The sequence below is a fragment of the Ovis aries genome, chromosome X (assembly GCF_016772045.2).
Source record: "Ovis aries strain OAR_USU_Benz2616 breed Rambouillet chromosome X, ARS-UI_Ramb_v3.0, whole genome shotgun sequence".
Lineage (NCBI taxonomy): Eukaryota > Metazoa > Chordata > Mammalia > Artiodactyla > Bovidae > Ovis > Ovis aries.
In genome coordinates this window covers 127,092,492-127,119,798 of record NC_056080.1, presented here as the reverse complement: position 1 = coordinate 127,119,798, position 27,307 = coordinate 127,092,492, and the positions used below count along the sequence as shown (strand labels likewise).

General features: G+C 43.7%; 1 protein-coding gene across 10 annotated transcripts in view; it reads left to right on the top strand.

Annotated features, from left to right (window-relative positions):
* Positions 1 to 27,307, top strand: part of ATG4A (autophagy related 4A cysteine peptidase) — an 81,641-nt gene that overhangs the window by 43,467 nt on the left and 10,867 nt on the right. For 3 of the 10 annotated variants that reach the window (XM_060408100.1, XM_004022431.6, XM_060408101.1), the window contains 11 exons: positions 4,434 to 4,544; positions 7,435 to 7,506; positions 9,801 to 9,899; positions 12,562 to 12,663; positions 13,085 to 13,157; positions 16,610 to 16,689; positions 17,384 to 17,571; positions 17,694 to 17,772; positions 23,309 to 23,454; positions 25,159 to 25,215; positions 26,610 to 26,718. In XM_060408100.1, coding sequence (XP_060264083.1) covers positions 4,434 to 4,544; positions 7,435 to 7,506; positions 9,801 to 9,899; positions 12,562 to 12,663; positions 13,085 to 13,157; positions 16,610 to 16,689; positions 17,384 to 17,571; positions 17,694 to 17,772; positions 23,309 to 23,454; positions 25,159 to 25,215; positions 26,610 to 26,718 — 1,116 coding nt within the window. Of the gene's footprint in view, positions 1 to 4,433; positions 4,545 to 7,434; positions 7,507 to 9,800; positions 9,900 to 12,561; positions 12,664 to 13,084; positions 13,158 to 16,609; positions 16,690 to 17,383; positions 17,572 to 17,693; positions 17,773 to 23,308; positions 23,455 to 25,158; positions 25,216 to 26,609; positions 27,146 to 27,307 lie in introns of those variants that run through there. The other 7 variants (XM_060408098.1, XM_060408096.1, XM_060408099.1 and 4 more) reach the window with 3 other exon arrangements.

Below are 27,307 nucleotides of genomic sequence, written 5' to 3'. Positions count from 1 at the left end.
AAGGTTAATGGGTTAAGAGGCACAAGGAACAGGAAGGAAAGTCACTCAGTCATGTCTGACTCTTTGCAGCCCCATGGACTGTAGCGTACCAGGCTCCTCTGTCCATGGGATTTTCCAGGCAATAGTACTGGAGTGGATTGCCGTTTCCTTCTCCAGCGGATCTTCCTGACCCAGGGATCAAACCCGGGTCTCCTGCATTGTAGACAGATGCTTTACCGTCTGAGTCATATAATAAGCTACAAGTACATATAGTACAGAACAGGGAACATAGTCAATAATTTACAATAACTATAAATGGTATGGGGCTTCCCTGGTGGCTCAGATGGTAAACATCCTGCCTGCAATGCAGGAGACCCAGGTTCGATCCCTGGATCGGGAAGATCCCCTGGAGGAGGAAATAGCAATCTACTCCAGTATTCTTGCTGGAGAATCTCATGGACAGAGGAGCCTGGCAGGCTACAGTCTATGGAGTCACGAAGAGTTGGACATGACTGAGCAACTAACACTTTCACTTTTTTTTTTTTCCACAAGCAAGATACTCTGTGGTGTCTCAGGTTTTTTCTGGCCATGAGACTCTGTGACCTTTTGATTTCCCTTTAGAGTCTTTTTATTGTTTGTAGGGAACAAACCCCACAGAATCTAGGAGACTTGATGTACAAGTTTTGTTAAGTGCTGTCAGAAAATCTGTTATTTAAAGTGATTTTTTTCATTTACTTGCCGTTTTACAAAATAACCCTTACAAATATAGTCAATCACTGGAAAGCACATTATTCAAGTAAGTCATCAGCAAAAAGGGCAGAGTGAAGACTTCTGAAAATTCTGCCTATAATAGAAATGAAAAGAATTGGCAAAGACGATCAGAACCAACTTTTGCAGCACTCTGGAAATTAACCAAAGGTTTGCACCAGTCTGTGGAATATTCATTTATTCATGAAAAATGACTGCCTTATAATAGTCAGCTTTGTGGCATTTTCACTTGTGCTATGCCCATCTTTTGCTCTCCAGCTTTTCAGTGGCCTTGAGAATTCACAGCTTGCAACCATAGGGAAAGCCAGCAACCTGGTAATCCCTGGAGGATGCAGAACAGGTTTGAAACTCCTGTAAATCCTCATTTCTAGAGAGCTGTCATTATTTGATCTGTCTGGCAATTCCCCGGAAAACCCCACATGTAAAACTTTATTTGTCTTGACTTAGAGGTGCAGATAGCCTCCCCCTCTCTGGGTTGTGGGGGTGCTTTTCTGGAAAACTATTAGAGGCAACTGATTAACTTCACAGCTATTTGAGGAGTGGATAACCAAAAAGTTTGAAAGGTAAAGCTGAAGAATAATATATTTGTTGGCACTTTGAAAAGTTCAGGCATATTCTTGGGAACCTAGAGGACCACATGCCTGCTCAGGGATGTGTGCAGTCCCAAGGCTATGTGCATGCTCAGGAAAGACCTGAGCAGGCCCTCAGCTCTCACTCTGGCTGACCTTGGCTCTGTATAAGCAGAAAGGGACGACTAAGGCAGAGTTAATCAACTGCCTGGCTGAGTGTTGAAAGCATGCCCTAGCATGTACACAGAGCGTCTTGGCCAAGACTGGGAGATGTTTCGGTTCCAGGAGCTTATGGAAATCTTTTTCTCAGTTATTATTTGACTACTAAGCTAACCCAGCAGAGACTTCAGTCTTTTTAATGATTATTAAAGTAGAATGGAACAGAGTGAAGCCTGTTGCCCATCAGACCTTATAGAAGCTGACTCTTGGTACACCAAGCTGTAATATTGGTAGCTCTGCTTGTATAGTTCCTATGTCTTTAAACAGGTTGAAAGGGCGAGGAGCTCATATAAGTCTGATGTCTTGTTTGTTAATTTTAAGGTAAGACAAAAGTAGTTTACAAAAATTTTTTTCAGAAGGATTGCTGTTAGTGAGAAGTGATTTGTTTGGAAATGCCATTTCACTTCTGCACCTCAACCACAACCCAGTTGGCTTCATCTTTCTGAATTCTTGTGGAAGATCAAGTCCCCTTTCCTCCCCTAGACTCCCTTTTAAACACTCTCCTCATGTTATCGCTCTGTACTTCTGTTAATCTCATCTTCTGGTCTGGCTTTCTTTTGTTTCATCCCTGTAGTTTTCAACTCAGCCTGGTTATGGGCTGACGCACTGCATTCTTGGAGTCCATTTTCTAGAGACTCTGGAAGAATAGAGACTGTAATTGCCCTTTTTCCTGGCCTGGGGGTGGGGGGTGTAAGAGCAAGAGGAAAATTCTTTGGCTATCATTTTGGTCTGAGCCATCTCAAATGAAGCAGTGCAGTTCTCACAGGCTGTAAGGGGCTGTACTAATTTGACCAGATAACTGGGCAGTGACTCACTGAGACAGGGTTGGCGATAGAGAATTTTTTTTTTAGCCAGTACTAAAAAAAGACCCAAGGCTTATATGCATACATGCTGTACATTCATCCAATACCACCTTCCTCATCCCTACCAGGGGAATGCCCGAGAGGTTGCCCCTTTCCCGCACTTCTCTCAAATTGCTTATTTCTGACTCTCCCCTCCGCTCTGCCCCCCCTTTTCTAGGCTGCACTGGATGTTTGTTTTAACCTGATTTCTCTTGCCTGTGAGGGGTGGAGAATGGTGTGGGAAGGTACACAGTGTGATTTACGCCACCTCTGTCCACCACCTCCTGGGGATGGCCTGACCTGGATGATCATTTTTAGCCTGCTATTTCCTGAGCAGGGGCCAGGGGCTGTGGCCAGGGGCAGAAAGGCTAAGACTGTGACACAAGCTCCCTGGCAGATTTGGCAGTGATGAGTTTTCACTGGGGAATGAAATGGCTGTCTCATTTCTAACTTCTGTACATTGGAAATAGAGCCATGGCTGTGACCCTAATGATGAAAACATCTTGAGGAGAAAGGCTACCTAAATCCCTGAAAGATTGGACTTCTGTCAGATATTTCAAGGAGGGCAGTATCCCTGGGTAGTTGTGTTTCAAAAATTATAACTTCAAACAAATTATGACTTCAATGTATACAAATTATACAAAGTATAACGTCAGCCTCCAACCGAGTAGTCTGTTTTCATGATCAGATAAGACTCATTTATTTATTTCTAGGAAAGACCATTTATTTCTATGAAAACAGCATGCTCCTGCCTTAGAAAACAAAGCCAGAAGAAAGCAATGTGTCCTTTCAAGGGAGCTCAACACATCCCGCAATGATATTTTTTATAGGAAACTATTCCCTTGGTGCTCTTAGGGGCTGATCTGGGAGAGCCCTTGCAGCTACTGATAGCTGCACAAAATGGCCCCTACTGGCTCTGAGCTCCCCTCCCTGTAGGGTCTGGGAGCCTCCAATTGCTGAGATGATAAGATGTGTGCTCGGTTGTCTCAGCTTTGAACTTGAAATATGATTTGTCATTGAAACAGCACCATAAACTATGAAATATACTAACAATTTCATTTTTCTGCTTATAGGTTAAGATAGATTTTTCTGGGCTGACTCGGAAACTTACTTACCACCTATGATATTCTTTCTTTCAGAAAATGACTGGCTTGGCCAAAAAGTTTGTTCAGGTTTTCCCATAACCTCACATGGAAAAATCTGAATGAACTTGTTGGCCAACTCAGTACTTAAAGGAAACTTGTGATAAGGTCCTTCCCTTCACAAGTCAATCTTGAGTCTTTTAGCAGATCCTTTCCCTGCAGGCAGTACAGAAGTGAATTTTAACTCATCCCACATTACCTGGACATAAGTTCTGAGAGTGTGGCCTTTGAACTTATGAGATTTAATTGTATTTTGTTCAGTTCTTGTCTGTTGAGAGATAACCATGGTCATTTGTGAATCCCAAGAACAAGTTCTATTTATCAGTTGCTTCAAGATTCTTCTTTGTAGAAGTTGTAGGTGAATAAAACACTAAATTACTGATAAAACATCTGGACTTCCAGCTAAAATATTACATTTTCAGAGTTGTATATATAGTGTTTCAGGCTTGTCATAGCCCCCTTCTAAGCCACCGGCTGCTAGAAACCTCACATTAGTCCCTGGGGTCTGATTAGACATGGAAAGAGGTCAGGTATGCAGGTACTATTGTGTCACCGTGTACTACACTCACACTAAGACAAGCTAGAAAGTGGCTGTTTACAAAGAAAGCCCCATTAGAACAAAATGTTTGATGTAATTGTGACCAAAACATCATTCAGAGATGGTGCCAAATGGGACCATGAGAAAAAGAAGGTCTAAACAGGTGGTCAAAGGAAATCCCTCTCTTAAAAGATTTTGAGGCCCCATAAGTGTCTTTGTTTCTCAAGCAGGAGGATTTGCTTCCATTAGATTCCAGTGGTGAATCTAAAAAAAAAAAAAACAACTAATTTTTACCTTCAGGACAAAGGTGATAATTAATAAATCATAGAAGCAAGTCCCCTCTATTACATTTTGCTTAGGTTTCTTTCCTTTTCAGTTTTATCCAAGTATGAAAACCAGATTACTATTTTTGCTGACTACCTAGAAGAGTTTCCAGATACAGATGAGCTGGTATGGATCTTGGGAAAACAGCATCTTCTTAAAACAGGTAAGGTTTGGTTGCATTTGTCTGTGAGAACCCAAATGAGATGGGTGCCCAAGGTTGAAGTCCTACCCTGTTTTCCTTCTTGGGTTGATAAGGGGTTAATGCTACTGCTAGGCAGATTTACTTTACAGCTGGAGGAGTTTAAGCCTCTGGCCCCTTTCTTGCATGCAGAGACCCTTCTGAGGCCCTAGCAGTATGTTCACATGGTCATAGGTATTTGTACAATTTGAAAAAGTCATATTTTTTTTCTTAAAGGAGAACGCCCCAATTCTATAAGTCTCGGGTTTCAAAAAACATAGACCGGCTCTGGATATTACTAACCAGTATCTAGTCTTTGATGACTACATACTTCTCATTCCTCTCATGTCCTGATGAAAAACCCTGCCACCCAAGGGACTTCTAAACAGCCCATGGCTGTCACAGTCTCAGATACTGAGAAGTCTTATCGTTTTAGAGCTTTTGCTGACTGTGGTACTATCTCAGTTTGTTCTGATTTTGTACAGAACTTTTAGCCACTGCAGCTATATGAAAATGAGGCTTGGCTTTCTCTTCCTTACCATTACATTCTTATAGATTGAGAAAGACCTTTTAACCTGAAAGTGCTAACAACCCCGCACATAGACAAAACCTGAACTTGGAAAGAGGCAGCTCTGAGTTTTGTGTCTGAAGAGAGATCCTCTTTGGAGGCCCTAGCATGGAGGGAGGGACAGGAAGAAGCTGACCAAAAGGCAAGAGAGGGGGCCTCCCTGGTGGCTCAGTGGTAGGGAGTCCACCTGCCAATGTAGGAGACATGGGTTTGATCCGACATCCAGGAAGATCCCACATGCTGCAGAGCAACTAAGCTTGTGCACCCCAGCCACTGAGCCTGTGCGCTGCAGTCTGGAAGCCACAACTACTGAAGCCAGCGTGCCCTGGAGCCCGTGCTCTGCAGCAAGAGAAAGAACCTGTGCACTGCGCCTAGAGTGTAGCCCCGCTCACTGCAACTAGAGAAGAGCCCATGCGGCAACGAAGACCCAGCACAGCCAAAAAGAAATACATAAATAAAGGGCAAGAGAAGAAGTTAGCATCTGCTAATTCCATTTGAGTCTGGCTTCATCCTTTTGACTGGAAAATCCTGAATAGTGGAGAGCACCTAGTGCTAACAATGAGGGGACCTTTGTATTCAGACTCTTCTACCTCAGAGAAGTCACTTTCTGGATCTTAACTCCTTTTGCCAGTAATTAATAGGAGAGGGACTGCAGGTGATCTCGTCTAGTTGTGCATTTCCCGACAACAGGGATCCCCAAGTTGCCAAATATGCCCAGTTTCAAATGTTAAGTTGGAAAAGCCCTGTCAAGGTGAAACTCTTATTAAAGTCTAGGGCTTCCCTGGTGGTCCAGTGGTTAAGAATCCGCCTGCCAATGCAGGGGACACGGGTTTCACCAGGAAGATCCCACATGCCACAGAGCAGCTAAGCCTGTGCACCTGTGCTCTAGAGCTCACAGGCCACAATCACTGAGCTTACATGCTTAGAGCCTACGCTTCACAACAAGAGAGGCCATTGAGAAGCCCACGTGCAACAATGAAGAGTAGCCCCCACTTGCCACCGCTAGAGAAAGCCTACACAGAACACTGAAGACCCATCGTAGCCAGGAAATAAATAAATCTTTACAAAATGCCTATACAACTTTCCCCAGCCTTTCTAGCATATAGGCAAGCCAGAAGACATAGAGAATATCAGGGGAAGGAGTGAGGGGCATGAGCATTTGTGACAAGGGGATAAAATAATAGCTAACATCTCCCTCAGGTTTATTGTGTACTGTACCATGGAAGCTACTGCCTTCCATGTAGTGTTATCTTGTTGAATACTCATCTCTCTGTGAAGTGGGTGCAATTCTTCTCCCCATTATATAGATGAGGAAACTGAAGCTCAGAGAAGTTAAGTAACAAGGCCACACAGTTGGTAAGGAGCAGAATCAGGGCTCAAACCCAGGCAGAGCATGACTCCAGAAGTCTTACTCTTGACCATTTTACATCTGCTTCCCATACTGTGCTAGGCGCTGGCGACATGAAGGGGAAGAAACATCCAGACAGCTCAGCTTTCTGATTTGTTCAAAGGAAAGGCAGAAGAGAAAATAGAGACTATTGGTTAACACCGAATTGCCTTTTCTTGTTTTAAAGTGCAGTGACTATAAATTCTGTACAGAATTACGAAGATAGATGTGTTTTGAGAAGGAGGAGAAAGAAGCCTAAGACAGAAGCACACCTAAGTACAGATGGGCATGTGGAAGCCATATTTGTGGCCACTGAAGTAAATTTACACCGTAAAATATATACAGGAAAGCATGCTTTGAAAAAAAATTACAAAAGCATTTGTGATGTTATATCACCATTTAGATTATTAGAAATGCCAGTGCACTAATTTCTTACACACTTAATTTGCTTAGCAGGGACATCTTTTTAGTTAAAGATTTATGTGCACACACAAATGCCAACAACCTATCCCTCGTTTTAGGTAACAGACTATGGATGCTGATGAGAGATCCAGCCAACTATCAGGCAGGGGCTGACTGCCTTGTCATTAGGTTGCCCAAGATCCTTGCTTTTCCTGGTCTGTGTCTTTTGGCCATGTGATCTCAGTGTTAAGTACCTGCTGGGGCTATGGAGTTCAGTGAGGAGATAGGAGCCACTCAGCATCATTGTAGCCAGTAGCTCTGGTCAAAATATAGGCGGGAGGAAATACTGAAATTATTTGGCTAAAATGAGATTGGATTTCTTATGAATTTCCCTTAACCTCATAACAATGAAAATGACTGGTTATTTGAAATTTAGTTTGCCCCTGGCTCAGAAATCAAAGACAGATATCTTTAGATGGGATATGGTGATTTAATTTTAATTTCACATTTAATTACAGAAAAATCTAAGCTGTTGTCTGATATAAGTGCTCGTCTATGGTTTACATACAGGAGGAAATTTTCACCAATTGGTAGGTATATCATTTGTTATACTGTGCTTTCTTCCTTATAGATAGCTTTCCTGAGGTTATCAGTGATATAATGGAAACCTCAGAATTAACAATTCACTATGGTGAAGAATTTAATTTGGGGGAGTAGTTGATTAAGTCTTATGCTTCATACAGAAGTTTCGTTGCCAATGTGCCTCAGCATGTATGGTTCCGTGGTGTTAATGTGTAATGCCGGTTTACTTTTGAGCCCACCTCTAAGTGTTTGGGCACTAGAGATATTGTTTTAAGTCTAAGAGCAACGAAACAGTCACACTTTTAACTTGATACAATCCACTGCTTTATGGAGTTATTTGATTATTAAAGATGACTGTACCTTGAAGGAAAGAAAATAATTATCTTGCTTTTTTTTTTCTTCCTATGATATGAAAACACTTTGCCACTGAGAAATGAATTATAGTGGATATCCTTGGCAGTTAAGAATACCAGCTGCTGTCTAGAAAAAAGGACAGTTTAATGAGCTAAGTAAATAGTATCCCTCCAGAGAAAATTTGTAAATGTTTGCAAACAGGGTTACTTCTTTCTAATCTTGTGGTCCTATAGAAAGGATCACCAAACTCAGTTGGTGGAAGCTATTCTCCTAGAGGAAACCTGTCTGACTGATTTTGTTTTGGGACTGGACCTAATAACTGGACTGAAATCTATCTTTCTGATAAGTGTGAAAAATGAAGTTCACACAGACTTTTTTTTTTTTTTTTGCTCTCCATAGGAAGTACCTGAGTAAAATACACAAAAGAACAATCTTTACTACTCTAATTCTAAACTGTTAATTTTTTCTGGATGAAGAGATCTTTGCAAGATTTGAAAACATTTGCAATTCAACTCTGACAATGTTTTGAAAGAGATGATCCCTTCTTTATGTGGGCTTCATTGCATATTTCCATACTAATCTGGCCTATAATCCCACCATTAGCAAGAGCCAATGGACTCTGCTTCCAGCTGACAAGTTGGCTCAACTCTCCTCATTTTGCTGTAGCAACTCTCCTTCAGTCCCCACAACAAAAGGAAAGGAACGGCCATCTTGGACCACTTGTCTTACATGGTTGATGATGTCGTTTACGGTTAGTCTTGTGAGACCATGCTTATAGCATACTTTTCCACTTCTGTGTTGGGAGACGAAGCAATGAAACCATAATGTCTCCTCTGCCATCCAAGTTGTCTCACTTCAAAGTACTTTGAAAAAGGATATTGAGCGCTGCCCCCACCCCCAACGCGGCCACATATATAGGATTTTTGTTACATCAAGTGTTCTTCAAATGGAACCTGTTGTCTTATTAATTGGTTTTGTACCTTTTAAAAATATAGTATATTTCTAATTTATTAATAGTATTTTATATTAGGGCTTCCCTGGTGGCTCAGTGGTAAAGAATCCACCTGCCAATGCAGGAGACACGGGTTCAATTCCTGGGTCAGGAGGATCCCTGGAAGAGGAAATAGCTGCTCACTCCAGTATTGTTGCGGGATAATCCCATGGACAGAGGAGCCTGGTGGGCCCCAGTCCATGGGGTTGCAAAGAGTCCACTTAGAGACTAAACAACGTTATGACCATACTCATTATACCAAATATTTACATCATCTTGAATGGGCGGTAGAATACTTTTATAGATACTCTCTCATATAATTCTTACAGTATCCATTGATAGTAGGCAAGGTATATGCTATTATCTCCAGTTTACAGATGAGACTTAGATTAGGTAACTAGAGACTGGTCTTCTGATGCCTAACCTAGGACTCTTTCCTCTGTTTACATTCTCCTTACCATTCAGAGCTTCATAATGTATATTTAGAATGGTCAAGAGCTTCCCAGATTTCCTTGACCATACTGATGATCAACTTTGGTAGCATTTATTCTTTAAGTCAGATAAGATTGCCTTCCTCTGGAAGTGAGCTGTGAAAAGCCAGATTTGGTCAGGCAGATGATGACATGTCATGGATTAAGTGTTGGTAGTCATACATGGTAGTCAGTCATCTACCAAAATGGAATGCATGCCTGGATATCTCTAAGCAGAAAACATACACGGCAGGTTTTGTTCATTTGTTTATTTTGCCTTAGGTCATAGAACCCATTTTGGTTAACTCAGCTTTATCTTTGTAAGTTCTACCCTGTAACAAACCTTGTTGGATATCTGGCTTTATCTCTTGCCTCTCTATTCTGAGTATGTGTGCCTATCTATATTGTATGATTCTCCAATATGCTGATGTTTCAGGAAAGCGCAATTTAATGAACTCACGTTCATTCTCATCCATTTTGCCAACAGGGGGAACAGGCCCTTCATCTGATGCTGGCTGGGGATGTATGCTACGCTGTGGACAGATGATGCTGGCTCAAGCCCTTATCTGCAGACACTTGGGAAGGGGTGAGTTAAATTTGTTCTGTCTCGGAGACCTCTGCAGTCACATTTACTGCTGATGGTTTAGCCTTGGTGCTAAAGGGAACAGAGCTGCAGGTCCTGAAGTGCTCTCTGTAAGCCCAAGTGGTGGGGCTGACAAGTCAACAAACCCTCTCATGAGAAGGAAACAGCTGGCATTTCCTTGTAACTCACTAAGCCAGAGAGTTATTTTCCTGGGACAGAACTGAACATTGAGTCAAGTGTATCATAGAGTTTCCATCTTCACTATTGTTCACGTGAGTTCTTAAACAGGTCAGATAACAAAAGGAGCCGGAAGAAGGTGTGGTGGTGAGCCTGTTTTTTGACCTCATTTAAAATATTTGTCTGGTGAAAGATGTCAGTAACCTAAGGGAAGTGCCTAATGAGGGAACCAGTGCTCTTTTGGTTTGGGTTCACTGATAAGGTCTACTTGATAATGAAGGAATCCTTAAATTAGCTTTCTCAGGAGGCTGCTTTATTAAGAACTTCCCAACACAACATTGTAAAGCAACTATATTCCAATAAATTAATTTAAGAAATAAAAATAAAGTTTAAAAAAAGAAAAAGTATGTGAAGTGATAGATGTGTTAAGTAGATTATGATAATCATTTTACAATGTATAGGTTTATTAAATTATCACATCATATATCCTTTTAAAAATCATGCTGTTTAAGCTAAATATATTCAATTTTTATTTGTCAGTCATACTTCAATAAAGCTTACAAAATTTTTTAAGTAATAAAGAGTACACACTATCTTAAAACTAGAACCTCCCAGTAATCATTGTTGGAACACTCGAGTCTTGCTTTCTTAAAACATATGCATACTTCCTGTGGGCTGACCTTGGTTAGATGCCAGTTCAGGAAGTTGGGTGAAAGTCTGGTTTGCCTTGGGGATGAGGGAATGAAAGGCCATCTTGGATGAGATTGGGCTGCTGAAATCTTCAGCTGTTACTCCTTGAGATTCAGAGGTACAACAACTGACTCCCTTTCCCTGACTGTACAACCTCACACATACTCCTGCGGTTACCGGAGAAGACTGGAGAAGAGTCTGGGGAGGCTTTAGGGCTTCATGCCTTTTTTTCAGGGTTTAGAATGTCCCGTGCCTGCATCCCCTGGGTAGTATCATAATTTCTGTTTAACAGATGTGGAAATTGAGGCTCAGGAAATAAGGTGACTTGCCCCAGGCTGAACAGCAAGAGTCATGGATTTGGGAATAGAATGCAGGTCTTCTGTCTCCTTGTCCAGTGATTTCTCTACTGTACACATACTTCTTGGAACAGATCCATTCTTACTGTTTTTACTTTCTCATTTATGAAACACTTCAAGATGATTCTTCTGGAAATGAATCTTGTGGAGAGCAAACTGGGGAGTTTTCCCCACAATCAGCAGTCTCAATTGTTTTAATGTAAAAGCAAGTAGCAGGAAGAATGTGGAAATAGATCTCATAGCTAAGATATTCGAATGAGAAGATGTGATTTTATAAAGTATTTTGGAGCATTTCCTTTTTGGTTATTTTGCAGTTGAGGTGGGGTATTAGTTGACTTATCACTGTCATCAGTAAATATTTAGTGGTACATACCAGCCAGCTAATCAGGATTTCCCCCAGAGTCAGACAGTTCAGTAGCTGGTGAAAAACAGTTGAATGCTGTTCACCCTCTGAAGACTGCTGGATATAAAGTTTAAACATTTGGTTTCAGAAATACAAAAGTGAAGAGAAACAAAGACTCTGGAGATAATGGCCTTTGCCTTCCAGTAGATTTCACTTGTGAATTCAAACACTTTCTAAAACCTCAGGAGAGAAATTTCTGTCTTGGAAGCCAACTAAGACTCAGAAATCTCTCCCATTAGACAGAGTTCCTAGAGCTGAGGGACTGGGAACAGTGTGTCCTGTCCACAGAGGTAACAATGAGAGTTTTTTCAGAGTTGTCTTCAGCAAGTCATAAGCAGCCCCTGTAGAACTGGGGGGCTGTGCCCGAGGCACAGATCAGATCTCTACAGGTGTAATTATTTTAGTTTTGGTCATAAGGAAACCATCAACACCTGATAACAAAGGTATTTGTTTTTCCAAAGCTCAATGTGGCCTTTTAAAAAGGCTGTGGAAAAAATGGCAGTGTGCATTTCTTTAAAAAAACCTTCTCATTTGCAAATTGTTTTTATTCCCCTGGAAATACTGGTGTGTCAGGATGGCACTTCCCCTCACCCTCCATGAGACTCTTGTCAGTGCTGCTGAAATATACAAACCAAAGCCACTGGTGTTTGTGTGGACATGAGACACTACAGTGTCTGAATGAGACCCGGATATACTGCTGGGTTTTAAGGTGACATCCTGGTCACTGAGTAGCTGACCAGAAAGGGCTTGTATCCCTGTTTTCAAGTAATATTTATCCAACTCCAGCTCATGGGCAAAGTCAATTTCTTGGTCAATTTCTTGTCTTGTTTTTACTTTACACCCACTGAGTCTCTGAAAGAAATCCGTTTCCAGATGTCTTGGTCATCAATATTAAAGATACTTGGGAGTATTCTGACCTGATGGTTCCCACTTTCTAGATGTAATGCCTTTGTTTTCCTTCTAACCTTGTAGTCAGAGTAAGACTGCAGAGATAACAAATGGTTATAAACATGATTTTAACTCTTTTTTTCCTAAAAAGACTGGAACTGGGAGAAACAGAAAGAACAACCCAAAGAATACCAACGAATCCTACAGTGCTTCTTAGATAGAAAAGACTGTTGCTACTCTATCCATCAAATGGGTAAGGTCACATGAGTAGTTTAAAGCCTGTCTTTCTGTTGCATAGTCCAATTAAAAGGAAAGAAACACTGAAATTCAGCTTACTTTGCCTGTACTTGCTTTTCTTTTTTTTTTAATTTAAAATTTTTTATTTCATGTGGGATCTTTCATTTTGGCACATGGAATCTTTTAGCTGTGGCATGTGAACTTAGTTGCATCAGTTCCCCAACTAGGGATTGAACCCAGGTCCCCTGCATTGGGAGCTCGGCATCTCAGCCCCTGGGGCACCAAGAAAATCCCTGTACTTGCTTTTCTTGTCTCCTGCTTTATATGTGGCTCCACTAAGTCATCTATCTGCTTAATTATTTATGCAGAAAATTAGGAATTTGTGGTTTGTTGGAAGACCTTTCGCTGACATGTTTATTTTTTCCACATGAAAACAGCACAGATGGGCGTAGGAGAAGGGAAATCAATTGGCGAATGGTTTGGACCAAATACAGTTGCACAGGTGTTGAAGTAAGTAAAAAGGTTGGGCGTGAGCCTTATTCTACTGTCTCCTATGCCTGCCTCCACCAGCTCAGTATCCCATCAACCAAGCAGTTCTTGCCATCCCAGTGAGCCACCAAACATCTGTACCCTTTTGCTCAAATACGTCTTTGAAGTGTGTAATGTGTGTAGACAACTGTCTTTGTTTATCAGAGTTGTAGTCATGAGTACCAGTCCAGGTAGAGGCCCTTCAGGACTCATCCCATATCCCCTCGATAGATTGGTGCTCAGACACTCAACCATCAGCCTGAGGGTTACTTTGAAGCCAAAGGGTTTGTACTAAGGATGAGGGGGAAGCCTGAACCAGCCTAGGGAAGGCACAGACTCCCACCTTGTATGGTATTTAAAAAAAATCTTCATTGATTCATTCAACAGTTATTGGGCACTTCTACTATGCTAAGTATTGGGTGTACACAAATAAATTAGGTATAATTCTTGCTTCAAGGAACTTCCACCTATTGGAAGACACAAACCCCAAGGGAGTCTTGGAATCAGTTTGTCATCTTTTAGTTAACTCAGGGTACCCCAGCATGGTCCTTTTGCTGCTGTCCTATTAAGTCCCAGAATTCACCTCCCACAGCAAGAGGCAACATGGAGAGACCAGGACCAATGCTTTGGAAATGAATGGGGTGAGTGGCATTGGCACTTACACCCACAGGCCACCTCACCTATTGTCACTCTCCTTCCTGACAGCCTATTACCAAATGGAAACTTCATGAGGGCATAAATTGTGTTTTCCTTGTTCACTCCTATAACATTAGCACATTAAACCACCTGGTACCTGTAGTGAAGTGAAGTGAAGTGAGCTCCCTCAGTCGTGTCTGACTCTTTGCGACCCCATGGACTGTAGCCCACCAGGCTCCTCCATCCATGGGATTCTCCAGGCAAGAATACTGGAGTGGGTCGCCATTTCCTTCTCCAGGGGAACTTCCCAACCCAGGGATCGAACATGGATCTCCCGAATTACAGGCAGGTGCTTTACCCTGTACCTGTAAGTGCTCAATAAATACCTGATGAATGAGTGAATGAAAATGGCAGCCAGAGTTTGATGCTGATTTAGGCATCAGATTTAGGCATCAGAAAATTGAAACCATCGGAGAAGGCAATGGCACCCCACTCCAGTACTCTTGCCTGGAAAATCCCATGGATGGAGGAGCCTGGTAAGTTTCAGTCCATGGGGTCTATGGCGTTGCACAGAGTCGGACACGACTGAAGCAACTTAGCAGCAGCAGCAGCCTTCTTTGGTCAGAGAAGGCATGGCACCCCACTCCAGTACTCTTGCCTGGAAAATCCCATGGATGGAGGAGCCTGGTGGGCTGCAGTCCATGGGGTCGCTAAGAGTCGGACACGACTGAGCGACTTCACTTTCACTTTTCACTTTCATGCCTTGGAGAAGGAAATGGCAACCGACTCCAGGGTTCCTGCCTGGAGAATCCCAGGGACGGGGGAGCCTGGTGGGCTGCCGTCTATGGGGTCGCACAGAGTCCGACACGACTGAAGCGACTTAGCAGCTGCAGCCTTCTTTGGTAGCTACTTTAATTCTTAGGCTCTCTGGAGCATGATGACAGGACCTGCTTCATGCAAAACACAAATGGGGCACTGTTTCAGTTATTAGCCAACCTTCAGTGAGCTGGAATGTTTTGGAAATATGCTTGTGAGGGGAGTAGTCTGGATTTCTTGGGGACCCAAGTGAAATGTATTATCTTGGAATCACCCTTTGCTAACAGTGCAGCTTCTCTGAGGCCACTTTCTTACTTTAGTCTGTAGTGCGTTTTGGGCCATTGTTGCTCAGGTGAGTGAGGATCTGGTGGTATTTTAGGAACCACTGCAAGAAGCCAGGGTAGAAAGTATAAAAAATTGGAATGGCTGTGCTGATCCCAAAACCTAGTTTGATATGGTTGGTTTATAAATGACATCCCTCAGAATTTGCTTCTTTCTTCTAAAATTTGAACTTCCCAGTAACAAGTAAATGGAAACATACATTTTAAAAAGAATTTAGGCGGATTCTTACTCATCATGAATGTTATTATTAGGAACAGCACTATGTGATGATAATGATTACATTATTATTATTTTGGGGAAAGATAAAATGAATGAAATGAAAATATAATGGTAACTAACCTCTTATTGGGAGCTACTTTAGTTTGGGAGAGAATGTGTTTTTGTTTCATTTTTTTGGTCATTGAGACTGGGCTTTACCCCAAAATCCCATAGTAGCCAGGTTAAAATGTCTTCTTCAAACTGGCTAGAGAAGAAAATAAGGAGAAATAGACAACATATTTTACTCAGATAATCTCTCTTTTAACTGGGTTTTCTTTATAATCTCCTCTGAAAGTGAAAGTCACTCAGTTGTGGCCAGCTCTTTGCAACCCCATGAACTATACAGGCCATGGAATTCTCCAGGCCAGAAGACTGGAGTGGGTTGCCACGCACTCCTCCAGGGGATCTTCCCAACCCAGCAATTGAACTGGGGCCTCCTGCATTTCAGGTGGATTCTTTACCAGCTGATCCACCAGGGAAGCCTCTGAAGTCACACAATTTAGCATGCTCTATGGTTCTATGTCTTCAGTTCTTGACCAACAAGGCCCAGCAAGTCTCCTGGGACAACATTCTTACTGCACTTGGAGAGGGAACGAAGAGATCATCTCCTCTATCTGTTTCTCTCTCCTCTGGATTTCCCTGGGGCTTATTCTTTGTATTATATATGCTTCTAAACAAATACACACACACACACACACATATACATACACACACAGGTATGTGTGTGTGTTCATGCTAAGTCATTTCAGTTGTGTCTGACTCTTTGCAACCCCATGGACTGTAGCCCACCAGGCTCCTCTGTCTATGGGGATTTCCAGGCAAGAATACTGGAGTGGGTTGCCATTTCCTTCTCCAGGGGTCTTCCCAACCCAGGGATCGAACCCAGGTCTCCCACATTGCAGGCAGACGCTTTAACCTCTGAGCCACCAGGGAAGCCCATATATATATATTTAAGTAACATATTTAAGCCCATATAGTTAAGTAACAGTTTTCCTTTTTTTTTTTTTTTTAAGCAATAAGTCAGAATGTCTCACATTTAAGAAAAGAAAACAAAATCTCTTGGGAGCAGGTGTACTGGTCCTCTCTTGCCCAGTAGGAGTAACATCATTTTTCGAGGCAGCCTGTTCCATTTTTATAAAAAGTAAGGCCTTCTTTCTGAGGTTCAGGAACAGTGACTCTGGCATTTTCAAAGTCCCTGGACGTGGAATACTCCAGAGCTTGGTCAAAGGAGCCAGACCTGACCTGAATCCCACAGAGAGAACAACTTCTGTGTGGCTCAGCATTCGGTAACTTCTGGAACACTGGACTTATGTAGGTGGTACTATTTTCTGCCGAGATGTCCATCTTCCCCAATTGTGACTTCATTGTATGTTGCTTTGCAGAAAACTTGCTTTATTTGATGAATGGAATTCCTTGGCTGTTTATGTTTCAATGGATAACACCGTGGTCATCGAAGATATCAGTGAGTCCTTGGCTGGTTTACCTTCTCGGGTGGTTGGGTATGGAGGTTCTTCTTTACCATTCAGAACATGTGGGGGGAAGAGAGGGAGAAAGAAAGACAAAGCGAGAGAGAGAGAGAAAGAGAAAGAGTAAATACACCTGCTCTTTCTGGCCTGCCCCTCTAGCAAGACAGGGGAGCACAGGGCTCTGGTTAATCATTGCCTGTGCCCTTTTTTCTCTTCCCTTTCAGCTTTCTGAAAGGGGAAGAAATGAGAGGATCTTTGGTGTGCCTCAGTGAAGTACCAGATTCTTTCCCTGCAGGACACCCCAGGTGCAGATAATCAGTTAAACCAGCCGTGGGTCTTCTCTGGCCTCCCCCGCCTCCGCTGTACTCTCCAACATGGGGCTCAAGAGACCAACAGATCCAGTCCCTGTTTCCAAGGCCTTTGTAGCCTAGTTGACAAATGAGATTCTCCCAATGAGCCCATCATATCTGAGGAGACACAAGGAGTGTTCAGTTGCCAGAAGGAAGAGAAGTAAGGGCTGGACGAGTACCCTGGGCTTCCTGTAGCAAGTAGGGCAGCAGGGCCCCGGTGGCAGCGGGAAGGGCCTTCCAGGTGAGGACTGTCACGTCAGGTCTCCCTTAGTCTTGCCCATGGTGCATCTCTTAGGGCTGGGTACCCCCTTTTTTACCTAGCCCTGTCTTCTGTTTCTAGAAAAAATGTGCCGCACCCTGTCTTTGAGTGCCGACACACCTGCTGAGAGGCCCCTGGAGTCTCTGACTGCTTCCACCCAAAGTAAGGGCCCCTCGGCCTGCTGCACGGCCTGGAAACCCTTGCTGCTTATTGTGCCCCTCCGCCTAGGCATAAACCAAATAAACCCCGTCTATGTCGACGCCTTCAAAGTAAGTCACACCTTTCCCCAAGCCGCCTGTGGCCTGCCCATCCCACCACCATCGTGAGCCCGGAGATCCGTGAGCAGCAGTCCACATGTGAGCTGAGAATCTTGCGTTCTCTTTCCCTCCAGGAGTGTTTTAAGATGCCACAGTCTTTAGGGGCATTAGGAGGAAAACCAAATAACGCCTATTATTTCATAGGATTCTTAGGTAAGAAAAGAGTAATCACAAGTAAGTCACCGTGGGCTAGGGGAGGGCGGGCCCAACAAGGTCTGCGTGGAAGACCAGGCAATTCCAATTAGGAGGCCCTGGCCTAGCCTGGAGATGCTGTGGCCTGTAGGCAGCTCATCCTGCCTCTAGCCTGGAGAGTAACACCTACCTGTGCCTCACAGAGACCAGTGTCTCCATCTCTTTGCCTCTCAATATGATGGTTCCATGGCTGTGTTCACACTGGACGACCCCAAGGTCACAGCATTGCTTCAGCACCTCTTTTTCCCTCTGGCACCCAGGGCGGCAGGGCTTCACTTCCCTGGGCTTGCCGATCCCCTCCTTACTGGAGCTTGGGCAGTTGGGCCAGGAGCCATCCTCTGACTTCCCAAGACCACACAGCTGGGCCCGCTAGCTTATTGTTCAGAGGCTTAACTGGGTGGAAATTAGAGGAGGTGAAAACAGAGGTATCCCTTTTATGATAATGGAGGCTCAGCCTTAAAACAACTAAGCAACTGTGGATCCTGATGAGCAGCCCGACATTCCTGCCTCAGTGGACACCTCTGGAAACCCCGCCATCTTCCTCACTAGCTGTGACCAGAGGCATTGAAGGCCCTTGGCACACAAAAGGAGCAGCCCGGCTCTTCCCAAACTCTCATGTGCACACGCATCACCTTGAGATTAACACGCAGGTTCAGCAGGTCTGGGGTGGAGCCTGAGAGCCTGCATTTCTCTCTAGGTAGGGCAGATACCGCTGGTGCCACACTTTGAGTACCAGGGGCCTAGATACCTGGTTAGTGCCGCAGAGTAAGGGAGCGATGTGGCCAGGGAAGCGGAATAGCGCCACCTCTGGCCGGAGTGGGCTCTGAGGAACTTGCGAGTTTAGGGTACAAAGGACAGCCAGAGCAGGCCTGGGGAATGGTGTGAGGGATGTGCAGAGGACACGGTGAGATGAACTTGGCCACCCTCCCAACCCGTCTCTTCCTCAGAGATTCAGGGAGGTGAGGTGAGTGGGAACAGACAGACCTGGCCCCTGTATGTGGCCTGCCTCCTGCTGGCTCAGTGTGTGACAGTAGGAAAAGAGAGTCAACTCTTTCAGTCTCAGGTTCCCTTTATGGAAAATAGGGCTGACCCCCAGCTCACCATGTTGTCACCTCACAGTAAAGCACTCAGTAAAGAGCCAGCCTGAGCCCAGTGCTGCTTTCAGCTGCTTACTCTTCTCTCCTTAAGGTGGGGTTTCTCTGCAGTTGCTGGGCTCGCTCTTGAATGCTGCCACCTCCTGGTCGAGTTTAAGAACTACAGCTTGGTGGAACATTTGAAAAGTGGAGGCTTTTACTTTCTAAATCTTCCCTGGTGACTTAGAGGTTAAACCATCTGCCCCCAATGTGGGAGACCCAGGTTTGATCCCTGGTTCAGGAAGATCCCCTGGAGAAGGAAATGGCAACCCACTCCAGTATTCCTGCCTGGAGAATCCCGTGGACGGAGAAGCCTGGTAGGCTACAGTCCACGGGGTCGCAGAGTCGGACACGACTGAGTGAGTTCACTTACTTACTTTCTAAAGTTCAAAACCCAGTACTTGGAGTTTTATAAATTTAGATGTTCTCTGTTTCTAAGCTTCTGGGTTCCTGTCAAAGAAACTGTTGCAGAAATCTAATTCCTATTGTCTGTGCTTAAAGACAAACTGAAAACAGATTGGAAAATAATTGTGGAGGGATCTCAATGAATTCCTGGGCACCCTGGCCTCCTTATCCCAGGTTACCCAGAGAGAATTTGCCAAGTTGCCATAGCCCTTCTTCTCTTGGGGGGCCCCTGGGCTGGGGAGACTTTGGTGGAGTTGGACTGCTTATGAAAGAGGTGTGACAATCCCCAGTTCCCAAAACAGAGGTTTACATAGTGTCCATTTGCCCATTAATTTCATAAATCTTCTGTTTAACCTTTACTTGAGGCTCTAAAGTCACCTCAACTCCCCCTTTCTGGCTCACCCAGTTACTGTATTAGGTTTGGGGTGGGGGACCAGATTGGTAGAACGTCTGAAGGGAGGGGACAGATGAGAGCTTCCATTATCTGAACCAGGAACTCTACAGAGGGTACTCTCTCTTCCTCCATCCCCCTTTCTCTCTCCATGTATGTGTGTGTATATATATATATTAAATTATATATATATATAGTGGCCATGATAATGGCTTCCCCAATGGCTCAGCAGGTAAATAATCTGCCTGCAATGCAGTAGATACAGGAGATGTGGTTTGATCCCTGGGTCAGGAAGATCCCCTGGAGGAGGAAATGGCAACCCACTCCAGTATTCTTGCCTGGAGAATTCCATGGACACAGGAGCCTGGTGGGCTAGTCCATGGGATCACAAAGAGTCGAACACAACTGAGCACATATACGGATTATTATATTGTTTATGATATATAAATATATATTTATATAATATATAATATATATATTTATATAATGTGGGCTTCCCTAGTGGCTTAGATGGTAAAGCGACTGTCTGCAATGCAGGAGACCCGGGTTTGATCCCTGGGTTGGGAACATCCCCTGGAGAAGGAAATGGCAGCCCATTCCAGTATTCTTGCCTTGAAAATCCCACGGAGCCTGGTAGGTTACCGTCCATGGGGTCGCAAAGAGTCGAACACGACTGAGCGACTTTACCTTCACTTTCATACTTTCGCTTTTCATTTATATTGAAATATAAATACATTTATAGAGAGATACAGATTAGTATCAATAGTTATATAGAGATGGGGCTTCCCTGGTGGCTCAGTGGTAAAGAATCTGCCAGCAATGCAGGAGATAACAGGTTCAATCCCTGATCCATGAAGATCCCCTGGAGAATGAAATGGCAACCCACTCCAGTATTCTTGCTTGGGAAGTCCCATGGACGGAGGAGCCTGGCGGGCTACAGTCCATGGGGTCACAAAACAGTTGGACCCAGCTTAGCGACTAAGCAACACAAATATAGAGATGTATCTAGCTGTAGATAAATAGATAGATAGGGTTAACCCTGAGGGGTAGAGATCATTATTTCCATTTATGCCTAGTGGAAAACTTAGAGGGGTAGTTTCCTCAAGGTCACTAAGCTCAAAAGTAGCAAAGCCAGAGTTTGACCCCAGTTTGGCTGTCTGTGCTAACATACCCCCTTGCTTCTCTAGTGGTCTCTTGCCCAGTAGGAGGCTGGGAGATGCTCCTGGTGTACAAGACTGTGGCCAGGGTGACAGCCTGGCTGGGTGACGTTTTCTGCTTAGAGAAGAGATGTTTGTCTCCTGTGGTTTGGTAGAGGGTGCCACCTGGAGCTCTGTCACATGAACTGGGTGTCTACAGATGGTGGACCTGCCTGCTCCTTCTTCTTGGGCCTCATTGGAGACCTTGATACAGTCCCCATGTAATTTCTAGGGCTTTTTCAATCTACTCTATCTCTTTTAAGCAATGTCAGAAATGGGCCAACCCACAGAGCTCCACTACACACTCATACATACATACGCATACAGATATACACACACACACATGGAAAAGGGCCAGACTCAGAGAGGACACTGTTATTATTCCCAGTACCTTAAACCAAAGGCTTTGCTGGTAGCTCAGCAGTAAAAGAATCTTCCTGCCAACGCAGAAGGCGCAGGATCCTCTGGAGGAAGAAATGCTTCCTTTCCTGTCAAAGACTGACCACTGGTTTGAACTAACAACTTGGCTAGTCAGTAAGTTAGACACATGGCTGTGCAATTTTTGAATGAGCACGTGGGTGTGCTTAGTCACTCAGTCAGGTCTGACTGACCCCATGTTTTCGACCCCATGGACTGTAGCCTAGCAGGCTCCTCTGTCCATGGGGATTCTCCAGGCAAGAATACTGGAGTGGGTTGCCATGCCCTCCTCTAGGGGATCTTCCTAACTCAGGGACTGAACCCAGGTCTCCCACGTAGCAGGCGGATTCCTTACTGTCTGAGCCACCAGGGAAGCCCAAAGGAGCATGAACCCAGGCGGATTCCTTACTGTCTGAGCCACCAGGGAAGCCCAAAGGAGCATGAACCCAGGCGGATTCCTTACTGTCTGAGCCACCAGGGAAGCCCAAAGGAGCATGAACCCATGCAAAAAGATCACATAATAAGGCTGTTTTACAGAAGAGTCAATTCACTCAGATCATTTAAGGGGATTCCCTGCTGGCTCAGACAGTAAAGAGTCTGCCTGCAATGTGGGAAACCCAGGTTTGATTCCTGGGTCAGGAAGATCCCCTGGAGAAGGAAATGGCAACCCACTCCAGTATTCTTTCCTGGAAAATCCTGTGGATGTAGAAGCCTGGAAGGCTACATACCATGGGGTTGCAAAGAGTCTGAGCAAGATACATCCTGCGTTTGTATTGTATTTCAAGCAGTTCATAGAAGTGAGATCTTCCCATTCTGATAATACTCTGTGAACTAACTCGAACAGGCCAAGTGACCTCAGTTTAAAAACAAGAAAATTAAGACAGAGTGGAGTGGTTTGTCTTACGTTTGTGATAGAGACAAATTAAACTTGGCATCGGACGTCAGAAACACTCTTTGCCAACAGAAGCACTTAGATGTTCCCAACACAATCCTGAATGCCATTCCAGAGACCTTCGGGGTGTCCTTCCCTACCCCATCCCCCTGCCTCAGACAGATCTGCCTTTGCTTCCCTAATCCAGTCTAGAACACAGAGGCCCAGTTGGTTCTCAGGCCCGGACGGTGAGTTTGGGGTGCCCCCTTAGGTACATCAGCTCATGATCTTTAGTGGTACTCTCAACACTTTGAATATCAAATAAAAGTAGAGATTTTATTATCCCAAATCCCACCCCCCACCAAGTCCTTATTGGGATAGACATTTTCCTTTTGATGAAGCATTGTTTTTTCTCCCATTTGTAGTGGTTGATCATCTCAAACTGGTTTTCCCGGTGAGATATATCTGTGCTGATACTCATGTGACCAAGCAGTGCCTTCTGACAAGGAATTACTGACTTTCTAACACTGACTAACTTGCTAGCAAATTAAGACCAGAAGTCACCTCCCTGGTATCTCGTCTGTGGCACAGTCAGCATTCCCGTTTCTTTGGGAGGCCAAGGCCTTTTTCTTGTCCAAATGTGCTCTTTGACCATAGGTCTAAGAACCTATGGTCTAGAGCAAGATGCTTTCCAGTGTTGAAAGAGTCAGGAAGCTTCCCTAATGGCACCTGGACTCATGGCCTGGTGATTCCACCTACCACCTCTTGGCTACTGCTGCTCACCGAGCCCGCCATGTCATCTGTGGTTGCTCATTCCTCCCTTGTCCCCAAACCTGTCCCTTTCCATTTTTGTACTTGGACTTTGAGGAGATGTAAATGCTAGGGCAAATATTCACTTGGAATGATTGGCTTTGAGGGTGGGTGGCTTCCTTCAAGCATGCTTACTCTCCTTCCGGCTTTCTGTTATCTCATTCCCATTGTCACCAAGGGAGGGGTTAGGACAACCAGAGTGACCCTTCCAAGGACAGCAGTGGGGCCAGGGCCGGTGATTCTTCAAAGGCTAATCAGGTGTCATTCAAAACAGGTGATGAGCTCATTTTCCTGGACCCTCACACCACCCAGACCTTTGTTGACACTGAAGAGAATGGAACGGTTGACGACCAGACGTTCCATTGTCTGCAACCCCCACAGCGGATGAACATCCTGAACTTGGATCCTTCCGTAGCATTGGTTGGTATCTGAAGGTTGGGTGGGCCAAGAGACACACCGCTGCCCTATCACAGTTGGGTTCCCTGGGAGTTATCCAGGTTGTTAGATAGGATGGCAAGAGAATATAGTGTCATGTAGTGCAGTGGGGAAGGAATGGGCCCTGAAGCTGAGTTGCTCCAGTTAGGATCCAAGCCACTTACCAGCCATGGACTGAGGGGGAGTCCCTCCTTAACTTTTCTGAGCTTTGGCCTTCTCATCCCTCCCATGGGCAAAACAATTGCTCCTTCCTTGTAGGCTTGTGTGAGGTATGCTATGTATAAGGTACTTAGCACAGTGCCCAGCATATTGTAAGCATTCTAGAAATGTTGGTTATTGTTACTGTTACCATCTTTCTCTGTTTTCTTTCTTGCCCCCAAAATATTGCCACCCAGGCACAGGGAATAAGGTGAAACATAGGGAGGGATAAGAGGCCAAGACCTCCTGGGTGGAAAATGTCCATTCCTCTGGGCACACAATCCAGGAAGTTGCAGGGTTCCCCCCACCCACCCCCGGAAAAATGTCTGCTGTTGACACATGGAAGGGGCAGCTATGTGGGAACTAGCCAGTGGTTTTGAGGCCTGCCTGAATCCTCTCTTCCAGTTTAACTTGATTGTCAGAGTGCCAGTGCTAGAGAGCTGACAGAGTCCTCCTCTTGTTTTGGGCCATTCTTTTAGTACTGTAGGATGTTCTGAGTATGGATAAAGAGGCCCATGGTTCTCTTTATTCTAACAGATAATTTCCTTAAGGTCAAAGCCACCTAACTAATTAATACCTCTAGTTAAAAGTACTACTTGGCTTTTGTCTGCTGGTTTTATTGCATTGTTTTTTTCTAGGTAGGTGTATTTGTGCACTGAATGTAATGGAATTAACCCTGTGCTTTGGAGATTGGTTTTTATGTTAGTATATCTCACAGTGTGAAGTGGGAGACAGGGAGGAAAAGGGATAGGGGAAAAGGGATAGGGTAAAAGGGAAAGGGACAGAATAAGAGTGAGAAGCAGAGAGACAGAAACTATGCATGAGCATGTGTGTGTCCTAGTGAGGCACTGATCTGGGAGAGTGATAAACTCAATCTTCCTCCTCATTGCTGGGAGGATAGAGCCAAAGGAAGTGGCCCGCATGTTGTATCACAACTCTGGGCCAACGGCTCTGTCCTGCAATACATAAGGCCTGCCTTGGTACCCCTGACCAGTTCTTCTTTTTGTAAATTGGAATATAATTGCTTTACAATGTTGTATTAGTTTCTGCTGTACAACGATGTGAAGCAGCTCTATGTATACATATATCCCCTCCTTCTTGAACCTCCCTCCCACCCTCCACATCCCATCCCTTTAGGACATCACAGAGCACTGAACTGAGCTCCTTGTGATAGACAGCTGCTTCCCACTAGCTATCGGTTTACACATGGTGGTGTACATGTGTGTGTGTGTGTGTGTGTGTGTGTGTGTGTGTATGTATGTCAATTCTGATCTCCAAATTCATCCCACCCTCACCTTCTCCCCCACCGTGGCCACATGCCCATTCTCTACATAGGAGGACATTTTTGGGGGCAAGATAATTTTGGATAAATAACAAATTAGAGAAGGGACATTCGTATATGAATGGCCAATAGGGAACTGGAGACATGAGATGGGTAGTGTATATATGTCATGAACAGTTCTAAGTTGTCTTCTTTTGCTTTCCCCCAAGGGGTTTTTCTGCAAAGAAGAGAAAGACTTTGATAGCTGGTGTAGCCTTGTTCAGAAGGTAAAGATCTATGTTTTTCTCAGTCTTAATAAAAACAAATATTTTTCAACATAATTCCTTTCCAAGACGGTTTTTCATAGTAACAAATCCACCCTGATATGACTTTATTGCTAGAGAAAGAAACTAAGATATGGGGAATTATACAGAACTTTGGGGAAACCAAAGGAAAACTTTGGTTTGAAATATGCTTACTTTGTCAAATGAACGATATTTTTAGCTACTGAATGTTCCATCTCATGGAGGTTATGAGTCAATGAAATCTTCAACTAATTACCATTTTAACCTAAAATGTCAGTTTCATATAGGTCAGCCCAAATTCTTCTATACTCTGATTATAACGTTGAGGTGGTTGAATAAACCAAACTACTTTTCTATTTGTTTCATGGTCCATTTACAGTTTAGTGTATTCCATTATGGTTTAAGGGGCTTACCTTTCTAGTAACTGTTTTATTTATATACTGATAAAATATAGCCACACTGCCACTTAAAGGAAACACAGTTTGCAGAAATCTGTGTAAATATGAAAGCTAGCTATTCTTTTTTCTTGGACACTTTATGTCAAAAGATATTTATTGTTTTGCTGGCTCCTAATCTTTGTATCTGCCCCCCTCATCCTTCACTTCTAACACATGCCAATTTTGTGGGAGACATTGATCAATGGTTATTGAAAGAATGAAGGGAGATCATAGGGAGTAGTTTAAAGAGCCCTGGGTGGGGTGTCAGGTTGCAAAACAGAGGGGTTGGAGAGATGGGATCCCACAGCCTCTCCTAAGTGTAAGGATGGAAGATTTTTCTTCATGGGTAAACAAATAATTGATTCCAAAGTCCCCAGCTGAATCTGAAACCCCAGTTAATAATTGACTGAGACATCATGGAGAATTATTTTCTAAAATTAGTTCAGAATGTAGCAAAACTGTATATCACATTTAACATTAGAAAGAAAAATTTCTGAGAAGACCAAGGTCTTTAAATTAGGACGTATACCATATGTTTTGGACTAAAACTGAAACCATGCCAACGTGTACTGATGTTCTTTTGGGGCAGATTTAATTTAATTAACCCACATTTCTTTGGAGCCAACACTTCAGGAACATCTTATCCCTAAATTGAGTTGGTCCCGTGCAACTGGCAAATGACCTGAACCTTATGATGGAGCACGGGCAGTGGGTACTAGCCTTCCATCAGATCCTTCCACCAGTATCCTTCCTTCCCTGGCCAACAGTTTCTAGAATTGAAGAGGGATGGGTCTGGTACAGGAGGGGTATATTTGTTGAGCCTGTGCTTTCACCTTTCAATAACCAGATTACTCTCTTGGGGTTTGGAGTCATATATTGCCAGTTGGACGGAAATGTAGTGACTCTGCAGTGTTTACAACTGATTCTATGTCTCCTCAGGAAATTCTAAAGGAAAATTTAAGGATGTTTGAATTAGTTCAGAAACATCCATCACATTGGCCTCCCTTTGTTCCTCCAGCCAAGCCGGAAGTAACAACCACAGGGGCAGGTAAGCTGTTGTTCAGAAGCTCTCTGGCCAGCAGACCCTTGGATAGCAGTTGTTTTATGAGACAGAAGCAATTGTGGGTCATGCTTTCTGTGGAATGAAAATTTCTACTCAGGTGGACTGATCAAAGAATGGTATTTCTTCTGATGAACTGATACTTAGCAATTTCAAAGAATAATAGTAAAAGAAAATAAGCTCCATGGAAAATCAAAATGAGTAGAATTTCTTTTTTTTTCATGGTTTGGTTTAGAAACCAAATCAGAAGACATGGGTAATTCAAAAGGTTCCTCAAAGATCTTGCAGAGCCTCATCTTAATCACTGTGAACAGGACTGTGTAACAAGTCTAGTTCATTTCTTTTTTTAATTGATGTAGTTGACTTACAGTGTTGTGTCAATTTCAGGTATACAGTAAAGTGATAAATCTATATATATATGTAGTTTTTCAGTTTATTTTCTATTATTGGTTATTATAAGATATTAAATATAGTTCCTTTTGCTATATAGTAGGTTCTTATTTATTTATTTTATATATAGTAGTATATATCTGTTAATCCCAAAGTTCTAATTTATAGCCCCCCTTTTCCCTTCTGG